Source organism: Myxocyprinus asiaticus, chromosome 10 (genome assembly GCF_019703515.2).
Source record: "Myxocyprinus asiaticus isolate MX2 ecotype Aquarium Trade chromosome 10, UBuf_Myxa_2, whole genome shotgun sequence".
Classification (NCBI taxonomy): domain Eukaryota; kingdom Metazoa; phylum Chordata; class Actinopteri; order Cypriniformes; family Catostomidae; genus Myxocyprinus; species Myxocyprinus asiaticus.
In genome coordinates this window covers 51,585,001-51,598,595 of record NC_059353.1, presented here as the reverse complement: position 1 = coordinate 51,598,595, position 13,595 = coordinate 51,585,001, and the positions used below count along the sequence as shown (strand labels likewise).

Below are 13,595 nucleotides of genomic sequence, written 5' to 3'. Positions count from 1 at the left end.
ACTGTACAATACTGTAATTTTTTGATTGACCAAAAAAAGCACATTTTCGATAAGAGGAGCCTTGAACTTTATTGTAAATTATACATAAATATATTTCATAATTTTTTTTATTTATGAATATATTAAAATGTAAAAAAATATATATATTTTTATTTATATAAATTCATTTTATTTTCAAATGTTTTATTTTATTAGTTAACCTTTTTATTTTATTTTTATTCTTATTATTGACCAGAAAAGGCACATTTTCGATAAGGGTGGCCATTAATTCCATTGTACCTTATTTTATTTAGAATTTGTATTTATATAAATATATGTTATTATTTTATTTTATTATTAAAAAAAATATATACTGTATATATATATAATATATATATATATATATATTAATTATAATTATAATAAATTATAATAATAATAATAATAATATATTATAATGTATTAAATATATATTTATTTATTTTATTTATTTATTTTTTACCAGAAAAGCCACATTTTTGATAAGGGGGGCCTTTAGCTCCTTTGTACCTTCTTTCTAGACCCAGATATAATCTGCTGACCTTTTTTCAAATTTTCTGCACTGAAAAAAATCTGCTGAATTCTGCAGAATGGATTTAGAGAGAGTACTACTGAAAACACTACAGTTTCATTGTATTTGAAAGCATCATCAAATTAGCCAAAATATTTAATAAATATTCCAGTAAACAGTAGCAAATGTGTCAAACTTTTATGAATGACAAATGTCACAATTCTGTGGAAATCCGAGTTCTTTGCATGCCGTCTTATTCCATAAAAATGGCACTTTAAAGTGCTTTAAACCCACAGCTAGTGCTGCCTGTGTCGCCCCTTTATCTCAAACCGTCTCTCTCTCTGTTGTGTCTCTCACAGAAGGAGAAGAAGAGCAGTGGTCTACTGAAGCTTCTCTCTGGTGCTGCAGCGAAAAAGAAATCCCGCTCGCTGCCGTCCGTCTCCCCGACGCATGACGCTCGTTCCCCGGCCATCGAGCCCTCTGTCTCCTCCTCCGTTCAGGGTGCAATGGCTCCAGAGCTGCGGTCTGCAGGCGGTCACGGCCGGGCGGGGTCGTGTCCCATTGAGAGCGAGATGCAGGGGGCCATGAGCATCGAGCCGCTCCACAGGAAGTCAGGCTCACTGGACCTGAACTTCTCTGTGTCTCCACCAGCACGTCAGCTCTGCTCGTCATCGCCGCTCGCCATCAGACCTGAACCCAAGCCATTATCCAGAGAGAGGTGAGCTGAGCCGTGCCTCTTATTTATAGATCTAGTATTCGACCAGTAACCCTGCCTGCTTACCTTATTTTTCACATCAGTCATCATGCTATGATATTTATTTAATATTTTTTTTTCTTTTTGTCTTCTGTTTATCTTTCATTGTGGCTCTCTTTAACATTTTGTCCTGTAATGTGTTCAACAGATCCAATCCATGTTCAATGGAAATGATTTATTTTTAGAACAGTATAAATGCTTTTGTATCTCTCTATAATAAATATATTTCATTATTTTTGAATTTATGTATATATACAAAATAATACTTTTTATTAATATTTTTATTTATATACATTTTATTTTTCTAATATTTGTTATATTTTTTATTAAATTAATAAAAAATATATATACAGTATATATATATATATATATATATATATATATATATATATATATATATTTTTTTTTTTTTTTTTTTCAAGAAAAAGCACATTTTCAATAAGGTGGGGGGGGGTCTTTAACTCCATTGTACATTATTTTATTTTCATATTTTTTTTATAAAGATATATTTTATTTAATTGTATTATTAAATAATATATATATATATATATACACTGCCTGGCCAAAAAAAAAAGGTCACATACTCTAATATTTCGTTGGGCCGTTTTTAGTTTTGATTACGGCACGCATTAGCAGTGGCATTGTTTCGACAACCTTATGTAATGTCACAACATTTATTTCCATCCAGAGTTGCATTCATTTTTGGCCGAACCACTTAGTAAAGTCTTCTCCAGCACATCCCAAACACTTTCAGTGGGGTTATGGTCAGGACTCTTTGGTGGCCAATTCATGTGTGAAAATTATTCCTCATGCTCCCTGAACCACTCTTTCACAATTTGAGCCTGATGACTATTGGCATTGTCATCCTGGAATATGCCCGTGCCGTCAGGGAAGAAAAAATCCACTGATGGGATGATCTGGTCATTCAGTGCATTCAGGTAGTCAGCTGACTTCGTTTTATTGCCACATAACGTTGCTGAGCCTCGACCTGACCAATTGAAGCAACCCCAGATCATAACACTGCCTCCAGAGGCTCGTACAGTGGGCACAATGCGCTTCCCTTCTTACCCTGATGATGCGCCCATCGCTTTGGAATAGAGTAAATCTGGACTCATCAGACCACATGACCTTTTTCCATCGCTCCACAGTCCAGTCTTTATGCTCCCTTGCTAACTGAAGTTGTTTTTTCCGATTTGCCTCACTAACAAGTGTCTTTCTTGTGTCCACACAGCTGTTTAGTCCCAATCCTGTAAGTTCTCATCACATTGTGTGTGTGGAAATGCTCTTACTTTCACTATTCAACATAGCCGTGAGTTCTACTGTCGATGTTTTACGGTGTGACATCACCAAGCGTTTTAGTGATCTCCGATCACGATCATTCAATATTTTTTTCCGACCACATTTCTCCTGCAAAGCTGACGGTTCACCACTATCCTTCCAGGTTTTAATAATGCGTTGGACAGTTCTTAACTCAGTTTCAGTGATTTCAGCAATCTACTTAAGGCCCAAACATACTTCACGCAAGTACGTGAACGCAGACGCACCTTGCTACGCAAGCTCAATTCCACGTGTCGTTGCGTAGTGAAATGCGTCAGCGCTCAATTCATAACCCAATGCAAGTACGCGCTGCATTCTCTGCATTGCCGCAAGGGGCTAGAGCGGATTTTCTGTTTTCAGTCAACAACTGTCATGGTGGAGCAGCAATTTGAGGAGAGTCTTGCCGAACAAGTTAAACAAACATATTTACGACCCCTCGTCCCCTCTCCAGTCGAATAAAACAGAGATTGAAAATGCTTGGCAAGAAATTGCAGCTTCCCTAAATTCTGATAACTGTAAAGAGGAAATGGAAACAACTACGGGACCGATTTGTCCGAGCCCCCCCCAATCTGCTACATACTGTTTGTAATCATAAACAAAGTTAAATCATGTGCAGGTCTAAATTTAGCAGATGCTTTTATTGAAAGAGATCCAGTGCTCCCATTGGAGCAACCTGAGGTTAGGTAAATGTACCACACACACACACACACACACACACACACACACTATTTGCATTGACTGTAGGGTTAAAGATCAAGAAGTGTTATAAAGAATACATATCTAATGATGAAAGTTGTGTATTTTAGGTAGAAAGTTAAAAAGTTATCACTGTGCCTTTACTAATTACTAATCCGCCTCAAATCTGTCATGTTTCCACTACATCCGGTTTTGTGGCGCCTAAAAAAAAAACACTATCGCCCCCTTGTGGTGTGAGGTTTGTAACCGCCAGAGCAACACAATAGCACATGTGATGTATGTGCAAAGGGACCACGCGTAGGCCATGCATTGGCCAAGTGCTCGCGTCTGCGTAGGCGTACTTGGAAGAAGTATGTTTCGGCCTTTAGTTGTTTTCTTTGCTTGATGCAGGTCAATAATTTGCCCCTTCTGAAACACAGTAACATCTTTTCCATGACCACGGGATACGTCTTCTGACGTGGTTGTTTAAGAGATGAGAAGCTACACACTGCATCAGTTAGGGTTAAAAGAATTGTTGCCAGCTGAAACACATTAATCACTGCAATAATGATCCAATCATAGACTCTGAAGTGTCTGCTTATTTAAATCCAAACGGCAACTTTTCTTTTGGCCAGGCAGTGTACATGTGTGTATATATATATATATAGCTTCCTATGCCTTTTTCACATTTTAAATGGATTTGAAAGTACTGCTGTTTCATTGTATTTAAAAGCATCATCAAATTAGTCAAAATATTTCATAAATAAACCAGAGAATGTGTTGAACTTTTATGAATGACACATTTCTGTGGAAATCTGCAATGTTTTCTGGCGATTTCTGTTCATTCTGGACCTTTTATATCTCTTTGTACATTTTTAAAACATAATTCCTGAGCAAAACGGTGATCTGATGACAAAATAAAGGAAGTGGCATAAGATCGGTATTGGCCAAAAAATGTCATATCGGTGCAAATTAAAAGTATTGTTTCATGGGGCTTTGAAATACTTGAATCTGATTGGTCAATGGTGCCATCTAGCGGTCAGATATTTCTGAATAACAACCACATATCCAGTGATAAAGTGATATCCGGGCATTGTAAGTCATCTTTCTTATTTCTTGTATCACTCCACGATCTCTGCAAGTATGTGTATGTGTATTGCAATACGCATCGTATAGGGAGGTGGCTGGTGATACCCAGCCAAGAAAACCGCCCAATGACAGTAAGAGATATTTTAAGACAGTAGAGACATAACAGCATCATTTTCGCTATACAAATAAAAATGGCTTGACTTCATTTCGCCCAGCCTTAACGCAGAGTCAAACTGAAATTAACCAAATGTTATCCAATATTAGGTCGACTTCCTAATTACTTTTGGGGGAATTTACTAAGAATGAAGTGAAGCCGGTTTGCACACATTGTCTGTGCTGGTTTAGTGTCGATTCACTAATGCAGGAATTATACAGATCAGGCAACAGCGCAAACGTGGACACAAAATCTGTGCTGAACGCAATTTGCACAGTTCAGTTTCGATCTTGCGGACCGGTTCTGAGCGCTGTATAGTGGAGGATGATCTGACATGTACAGCATCACTCACTAATGTGATCCAGACACATGAATCATTTCTTTAACATGCCAAAAGCACGCTCAACTTCACTGCTTATCTGGATATTTGGAGGTTATAAATCTCCTCAACGTCATTTGATCATCTGTTGATGAGTTACTGCTGCAGTGATCGATAGAAAATGCACACTAACATCTCTCTTAAATAAAATTCAGTTTACCGCCTGCTTTCCTCAGGAGGTAATAGCGCAACATTTTCTGCAATTAGCAATTTAGCAAAACAGTTTTGTGAAAGAAGCACTATCAATAACAAGCCTAATTTACATAGAAAGGAGGAGTGTTTGTGCCGAACAAAACAAAGTGAATTACCCTTTAAGCTCTGAAGGTGTTTTTAAAGATTTCCTGTTTCAGTGGTATACCCAAAATTAAAGGCTTATAACTCGACAAAAAGGTCAAGTGTTTGGTATCATTGTAAAGAATACTTTTAGCATTTTTTAATGATATAGATTATGATATATTCTGAGACTCTCAGCCTAAGAAACTGCTTAAAAATCACCCCAAAATTTACCTTTTTTCTTATTTTTCTGATGTGACATGATATATCTCTGGGTGTAAATAAGGTGGCGAAAAACTTTTTGTTTTGTTCTCAATCATGTCAACTGTATCTGAGAAACATTTTGTGTTGATACGAGAAAGCAATCAAAATTTATAGCATTACAAAAATAATTTATCATAGTGTTCAAAAGCCTCTCCAAACAAATAAAACATAATAGTTGTACATAAGAACTAATTACACATGCAAACACAACAATGACTAAAGGTTTGCATAGCATGCAGACATGATTTTAGTAATGAGATTTCACAGAATGAGTTTCATTCTGTGTCATTTGAGTCATCATTGAGTCTGTGTCATGTATTTGGCATAATACAACCAGCCTATTTGTTTTACTCACAGACAGAAATATAGCAAGTAATAGTTAAGTATATGTCTTTCACAATTATGTTGGTGTTGCTTATATGAAACTCATTCTGTGAAATCTCATTACTAAAATCATGTCTGCATGCTATACAAACCTTTAGTCATTGTTGTGTTTGCATGTGTAATTAGTTCTAATGTACAATTATTATGTTTTATTTGTTTGGAGATGTTTTTGGACACTATGATAAATTATATTTGTAATGCTATAACTTTTGATTGCTTTGTCGTATCAACACAACATTTTTCTCAGATACAGTTGACATGATTGAGAACAAAACAAAAGCAGTTTTTCTGAGCCTTATTTACACCCACAGATATATAATGTCACATCAGAAAAATAAGAAAAGTACATTTTTGTACATATTTTTTTTTTTCGTGAATTTTCAGCAGTTTCTTAAGCTGAGAGTCTCAGAGTGTATCATAATCTATATCACAAAAAATATTTAACAGTTTTCTTTACAATGAAACCAAACACTCAGCCCTTCTTGTTTTTGTTTTTTGTTTTGTTTTTTTGTCGAGTTATAAGCCTTTAATTTTTGGTATTCCACTGAAACAGGAAATCTTTAAAAACACCTTCAGTGCTTAAACATCACTTCAGTCTTTTACGATGGACTTCAGAGGATGAACTGATGCCAACTCCAACCATAAGACATGGGATACTTCATATGCCACTGACTGAACCTTGGATTTAGGATAGACCTCACTGAAATGACCTGCTGGTTGAACTGCGATGCACCTCACTGATCTCGGCCTGCATCACCTTTGTCTATTGATGGACTACACTCTTATAATGGAATATATAGACTATCAATTAATTGCCAACAAAACTCTTCATCAGCCAACTAACAAAGGACATTGTATCTATGTGAACTTCTGCAGTTAATCCAGGATGAACTTCAAAGACATTAGTCATTAATCTTACAGTTCATACAAAATCTGTTTAAACACTGACCCTTAACACTTACTTAGTTTAATAATTAATCAATAACCTGCACTGCACATAAATAACTAATATTGTCATTATATTCATGATGTTATTCAGAGGGGAACTGACCCCCACAGTGAGTCTGGTTTCTCCCAAAGTTATTTTTCTCCATTAATCAACATCTTATGAAGTTTTGTGTTCCTTACCACAGTCACCTTCAGCTTGCTCACTGGGGTTATAAATACAATTATTATTTAATTATATACACAATTTAAAATCATATATAATCAAACTACACAATCATGACTCAAAGACTTTATAGATATTAGTTTTATCTTCTGTTAATGCATGATCTTCTGTAAAGCTGCTTTGAAACGATGTGTGTTGTGAAAAGTGATATACAAATAAAAATGACTTAAAGGGTAAAAACCATCGGCATATTGTCTATAAGTATGAAAACGGCAATATGAAAAACGGATGCTTTATTTATAATTCATTCGTATATTGGTCACTGTACATAAGCGGCCGTGGCATCGCGTTTTCCTGCTGTTTCAGTATTTTACACGATAAGTTTTGTATTTTTCAGATGCCGTGTCAATTTAAAAATAACTCCTGCTTTCTGTCTCTTTTAGGGCTTTCATGATTATGACGATTTTTTGTCACACAAATGATCATGCTTCTTAAGACGTCATTTATTCATATTTAACTTGAAATCATATAATAAAGTAGGTATAAATATTTTCCTTTAAGGCTTTAACAACTTGAAAAATATTGCACAGGGGTAGATTGACATATAAAAATACTATTTTAAATATCAAAATATTTCCAAATACTTAAAATACGACACTCTTATTTAGTCAACTTTAGTCTTCATGCATTGTACATTTACACTGTTGTTTTTGGATCCCAGCCGACCTCAATTTATTATATTATATTATGCAATATTACAATATTTCTGTCCTAAATCCTTCACTTTCACTTGTTATTTTAAGGCTCTCTGATTAAACCCACGAGCCCTTATTTCTCATGAAGAAAGACATGTAAGATTCTGTGTTTCTTCATTCAATCATCATAGAAATAGAGTAATCATGCGTCTCCTCCTGTGTGTCACTGTGTGTCATTAAAACTGTGTGTATGAACCCACAATGACCAAGAACATCTGCCATCGCTCACATAATACAATAACACTGGAAAAAGAGACACAAAAATGCACCTTTCATGGCATTTCTGTATTTGTTCAATCTGCTGTCTTGCTGTCAGGTATCGCGTGGTGGTGCCGTACCCGCCTCAGAGCGAAGCAGAGATCGAGCTGAAGGAGGGCGACATCGTGTTTGTGCACAAGAAGCGAGAGGACGGCTGGTTTAAAGGAACATTACAGCGCACCGGACGAACGGGACTCTTTCCCAGCAGCTTCGTGGAGAGTTTTTAGGTGAGGAACATCAGCCAGCAAACACATCTCGGGGGAGTCGCACACCTGAAAGATCTCATGGTCCAAAAAATCCAAACAGAGGCGAAGATGTCACTTGGGTGCATTTAAAGAAAAACGATTGAATTAATTCATTAGCTGCTCAAAAAACAAGCACATTTACTGCCATTCTCCTCATAGATCTGTTAGGAAAGCCCTTTGTGTTGTGGTTTTCCCAAATTCTGCCTCACAAAACACAAACACTACTTTTCCACTGAAACGGTGCCGGTGTTCAGCTAGTGTTTAGTCGGCAAAACAGACTCTTAAATTATATATATATATATATATATATATATATATATATATATATATATATATATATATATATATAATTAAATCATGTTTAATAGCAGAATTCCTGGTGAAGAACTACACTACCCATAATCCTGAAGAGAGATCCACCAATCAGAAAAGAGCTCTGCAGCTCCGCCCACTCCAATGATGCAATCAAGTCGCTCTCCCTACACTCTCAAACAACTTACTGTTTATATTTATATATATCTGAATATTTTGCAATGAACTTAAAATATACTGTTTCTATACTTATAATCAACAAGTTTAAATAAATACATTTATATTTTTCCATCATTTTTAATTTGATGACATCATTCTCAATGCATCATGGGACTGTAGTTCATTCCCTCATTAAAGATGTTAAATACACAGTCTTGTGTCTTTGTCTTTTAATCTGATTTTTAAATAGTTTTTTGCTTCAAATCAAAGTTTGTATTGTTGTGATTCACCTCGGAGCTGGTTGGTTTGATTCATGACTCACAACTCTTTTTATGGAGGATTTGATGAAAAGTCTATGAAAAAAACTGAATGTGAAAAACACTTCCAGAACCAAGACAGCTGAAAAAGTGGGCAGTCACTGCTGCTCTCTATTGAACTGAATTTTTAAACTCCAGTTTATTATCATGATATGATAGATCTCAGATAACCCCACCCCTAAACGACATGTTTAAACAATACAAACTGTGATTGATCACTTTACGTGTCAGAAAGACGGCTCTTCCTGTCTTAGTTTCTTATCCGTTTCCAGCACCAACACTGGCAGCCTTTCAGTGGACCAAAGCACACATCACACACATCTCGCACAGTTTACAACATTCACCTCTGATCAGATACCGGCTCTATCGTGCCTTCCATCTGAGGAAACTGCCAAACAGAAGTGATTCTTCAGCGCCCTCCAGTGTGTGAAAGTCAAATGAGGTTTCCTCGACCTGATTGGACCCTCAGAGTGAAGCAGCTTTGAAGTTTCCTGCATGTCACTCAGAACGTGTTTACATTGAACATCCCAAACAGCATCAGATCATGAAGGTCACATACTGAAGCTCGAAATGTGGACAGGAAATGATTCCAACTGCTGCTCTCACACGTCATCTGTGTACGATCTGAGATCGAGTGTTCAACGTCTTTTTTTTTTCCCTAGACTTTAATCATGAGCAGATCTGAATGATTATGACAGTAAGGATGTTATACTGGGTGAATGTAATGAGTAAAAGTGGTGAATCTCATTAAACATCTCTAGCTCATATTTCACCCTAAAATCACAAGAAAGAAAGAAAAATATATATTTTGCATAAAGTAAAAGAACAGTCTTTTATTAGATTATTAAAAAAAAAAAAGAAATATATATATATATATATATAAATTTAATTAAATTTATTTTATTTATAATTATTGATTATATATGTATATAAATTATATTTTAAATAATTTTAGAATTGATTATATATATATATATATATATATATATATATATATATATATAAAATTGTATTAAATATTTGCATTGATTTTATCTATCTATCTATCTATCTATATATATATATATATATATATATATATATATATATATATATATATATATATATATATATACAGTACTGTGCAAAAGTTTTAGGCACTTGTGAAAAATGTTGCATAGTGAGGATATCTTCAAAAATAATGCCATAAATAGTTTTTATTTATCACTTAATGTCATACAAAGTCCAGTGAACATAAAAGAGCTAAATCAATATTCGGTGTGACCACCTTTGCCTTTAAAACAGCCCCAATTCTCCTAGATACACCTGGACACAGTTTGTCTTGGTTGTTGGCAGGTAGGATGTTCAAGCTTCTGGAGAATTCCCCACAGTTCTTCTATCTATTTTGCCTGTCTCAATTGCTTCTGTCTCTTTATGTAATCTCAGACTGACTCGATGTTCAGTGGGTCTGTGGGGGCTCTATGACATCTGTTGCAGGGCTCCCTGTTCTTCTATTCTAATCTTTTCTTTTTGCAAAAGTAATGTTTGTGAGTCTAACATTTATATTTCCTATTGACACACTAAAGCTGAAGATATAAATAACCATCTTAAGACAAATGCTTTTGTGAAACATCTGATGTGCCTAAAACTTTTGCACAGTACTGTATATACTATATATATATATTTATATATAGTATAACAGTAATGAGAATCTAATGAGAGTCACCTTTGAGAATAATAAAACTCAGAAGTTAAAATATCTGAGATATACAGTTGTGTTCAAAAGTTTGCATACCCTTGGAGAATTGGTAATATATGTACCATTTTTAAAGAAAACATGAGTGAGCAGGCAAAACACATTTCTTTTATTTCTTATGGGATTCATATTCAACTGTAGGTTATAACAGAATGGCACAATCATAAAACAAAACAGGTCAACAAAGAACAAAATGAAATGACCCCTGTTCAAAAGTCTGCATACCCTTAGTTCTTAATACTGTGTATTGCCCCCTTTAGCATCAATGACAGCGTGCAGTCTTTTGTAATAGTTGTCTATGAGGCCCCAAATTCTTGCAGGTGGTATAGCTGCCCATTTGTCTTGGCAAAATGCCTCCAGGTCATGCAAAGTCTTTGGTCGTCTTGCATGAACCGCACGTTTGAGATCTCCCCAGAGTGGCTCGATGATATTAAGGTCAGGAGACTGTGATGGCCACTCCAGAACCTTCACCTTTTTCTGCTGTAACCACTGGAGGGTCAACTTGGCCTTGTGTTTAGGGTCACTGTCATGCTGGAAAGTCCAAGAACGTTTCATGCAGAAGAATGCAAATTGTCTGCCAGTATTTTCTGATAACATGCTGCATTCATCTTGCCATCAATTTTCACAAGATTCCCCGTGTCTTTAGAGCTCACACCCCCCAAAACATCAGTGAGCCACCACCATGCTTCACAGTGGGGATGGTATTCTTTTCACTATAAGCCTTGTTGACCCCTCTCCAAACATAGCGCTTATGGTTGTGAGCATAAAGCTCTATTTTGGTCTCGTCACTCCAAATTACAGTGTGCCAGAAGCTGTGAGGCGTGTCAAGGTGTTGTTGGGCATATTGTAACCGGGCTTTTTTGTGGCATTGGTGCAGTAAAGGCTTCTTTCTGGCAACTCGACCATGCAGCTCATTTTTGTTCAAGTATCATCGTATTGTGCTCCTTGAAACAATCACACCGTCTTTTTCCAGAGCAGCCTGTATTTCTCCTGAGGTTACCTGTGGGTTTTTCTTTGTATCCTGAACAATTCTTCTGGCAGTTGTGACTGAAATCTTTCTTGGTCTACCTGACCTTGGCTTGGTATCAAGAGATCTCTGAATTTTCCACTTCTTAATAAGTGATTGAACAGTACTGACTGGCATTTTCAAGGCTTTGGATATCTTTTTATATCCTTTTCCATCTTTATAAAGTTCCATTACCTTGTTACGCAGGTCTTTTGACAGTTCTTTTCTGCTCCCCATGGCTCAGTATCTAGCCTGCTCAGTGCATCCACGTGAGAGCTAACAAACTCATTGACTATTTATACACAGACACTAATTGCAATTTAAAAAGCCACAGGTGTGGGAAATTAACCTTTAATTGCCATTTAAACCTGTGTGTGTCACCTTGTGTGTCTGTAACAAGGCCAAACATTCAAGGGTGTGTAAACTTTTGATCAGGGCCATTTGGGTGATTTCTGTTATCATTATGATTTAAAAAGGAGCCAAACAATTATGTGATAATAAATGGCTTCATACGATCACTATCCTTAAATAAAGGACAGTTTTTTTGCATGATCAGTCATATTTTCAAAATCAATGCCAAAATTTCACAATTTCTGCCAGGGTGTGCAAACTTTTGAGCACAACTGTATTACAGTAATGAGAATTTGAGGAGTTAAATCGTCATGAAAATAATCATGAACATGCTTCATTTTCTTCATGTAAAATATATTTGATATATTTCTTATTTTTTTCCTTTTGATTTTTGGGTGAAATACGACCTGGACGTGTTTTCATGAGATTCACCCTATTAAGGCGGTTCATAATGAAAACATACGTTTACAGAGGTGTTACATTGAAACAAATCTACATGTGAAAGCACAAACTCTTTTTATCCATTTTATATGACAGTTCTGTATTTCTTCAAGAATACTGTATGTGCATGCAGGTGTACTGACTTACTGAAGCGCTTTCTTCTCTCACAACTTCAAATGTCTTTGTTTTGAAACTCTACAGTGCTTTTGAGCTCCACAGAGATTTCAGTATTTTTATTCAAGGAGTTTTATTAATTCACACGTGCTGAATGCGTCAAAGCCCAGACACATATTTAATGTAAACGCAGACGCAAATGCTGCCAGCGCATTGCAAGGTTGTGATTCTTCTATATATGTTAGGTGAGTTCTCACGTTACTGTGGCGGTAACAAACATCAGTACCCAAGGGGACAATAGTACAGACATTTCCAAATGCGACAGTGTGTGAAATAGAGCTTGCTGAGCTAGAGGAGTTGCGTTTGCGTTCATGCATTTGCGATTGCGTAAGTACTCTACTTGTGTCAAGTGTGTTTTGGGCTTTAAGTGTTTTTCTTGTTTGGAGTCAGATCTCCATCACACGCACTCTTCATCAGCAGCACGTGGCCAAACATTCAGGAAATCTTACAGTGTAAATTTACCAGCCAGCATCATCGAGTCGTCAGACGCACAGAAGATTGTGAAGCACAAACTCACACAAACACATGGAAACATTCCAACATACAGTAACTACTGTGTGTTCATACGAAACAATATCAGAGTGCTCAGAGGCCGTTCACACAGGACGTGTTCTTGTGTTCTGTCTACACTATTATTTTTAGCATGCTCCTTTCAGGTCATCAGTGTGAATTTAAATTTAGTTGAATTGGACACGCCCCACAGGATGTTGAATTAGAATGACAAGAGGGGGAATTTAATGAAGTGCAATTCACAGTCACACAACTTTAGCTATAAAACAATTATATCGTAATTTTTGGACTCATTTTGCCTGTTTATTCTCTGATATAAATACATTGGTAACACTTTACTGTAAGGTTTGATTTGTTTACATTAGTAATTCATTTTGTATCATAACTTAACAATAGACAATAT

At 35.9% G+C, this 13,595-nt stretch overlaps 2 protein-coding genes across 2 annotated transcripts in view; one reads left to right on the top strand and one right to left on the bottom strand.

Moving 5' to 3' along the window:
- Positions 1-8,449, top strand: part of LOC127446977 (E3 ubiquitin-protein ligase SH3RF3-like) — a 218,324-nt gene extending 209,875 nt beyond the window's left edge. Inside the window, exons 9-10 of the mRNA XM_051708392.1 lie at positions 889-1,247; positions 8,001-8,449. Coding sequence (XP_051564352.1) covers positions 889-1,247; positions 8,001-8,169 — 528 coding nt within the window. The 3' untranslated portion in view covers positions 8,170-8,449. The remainder of the gene's footprint in view (positions 1-888; positions 1,248-8,000) is intronic.
- Positions 1-13,595, bottom strand: part of LOC127446978 (neuroligin-4, X-linked-like) — a 760,753-nt gene that overhangs the window by 324,026 nt on the left and 423,132 nt on the right. The gene's annotated exons all lie outside the window — the stretch shown is intronic.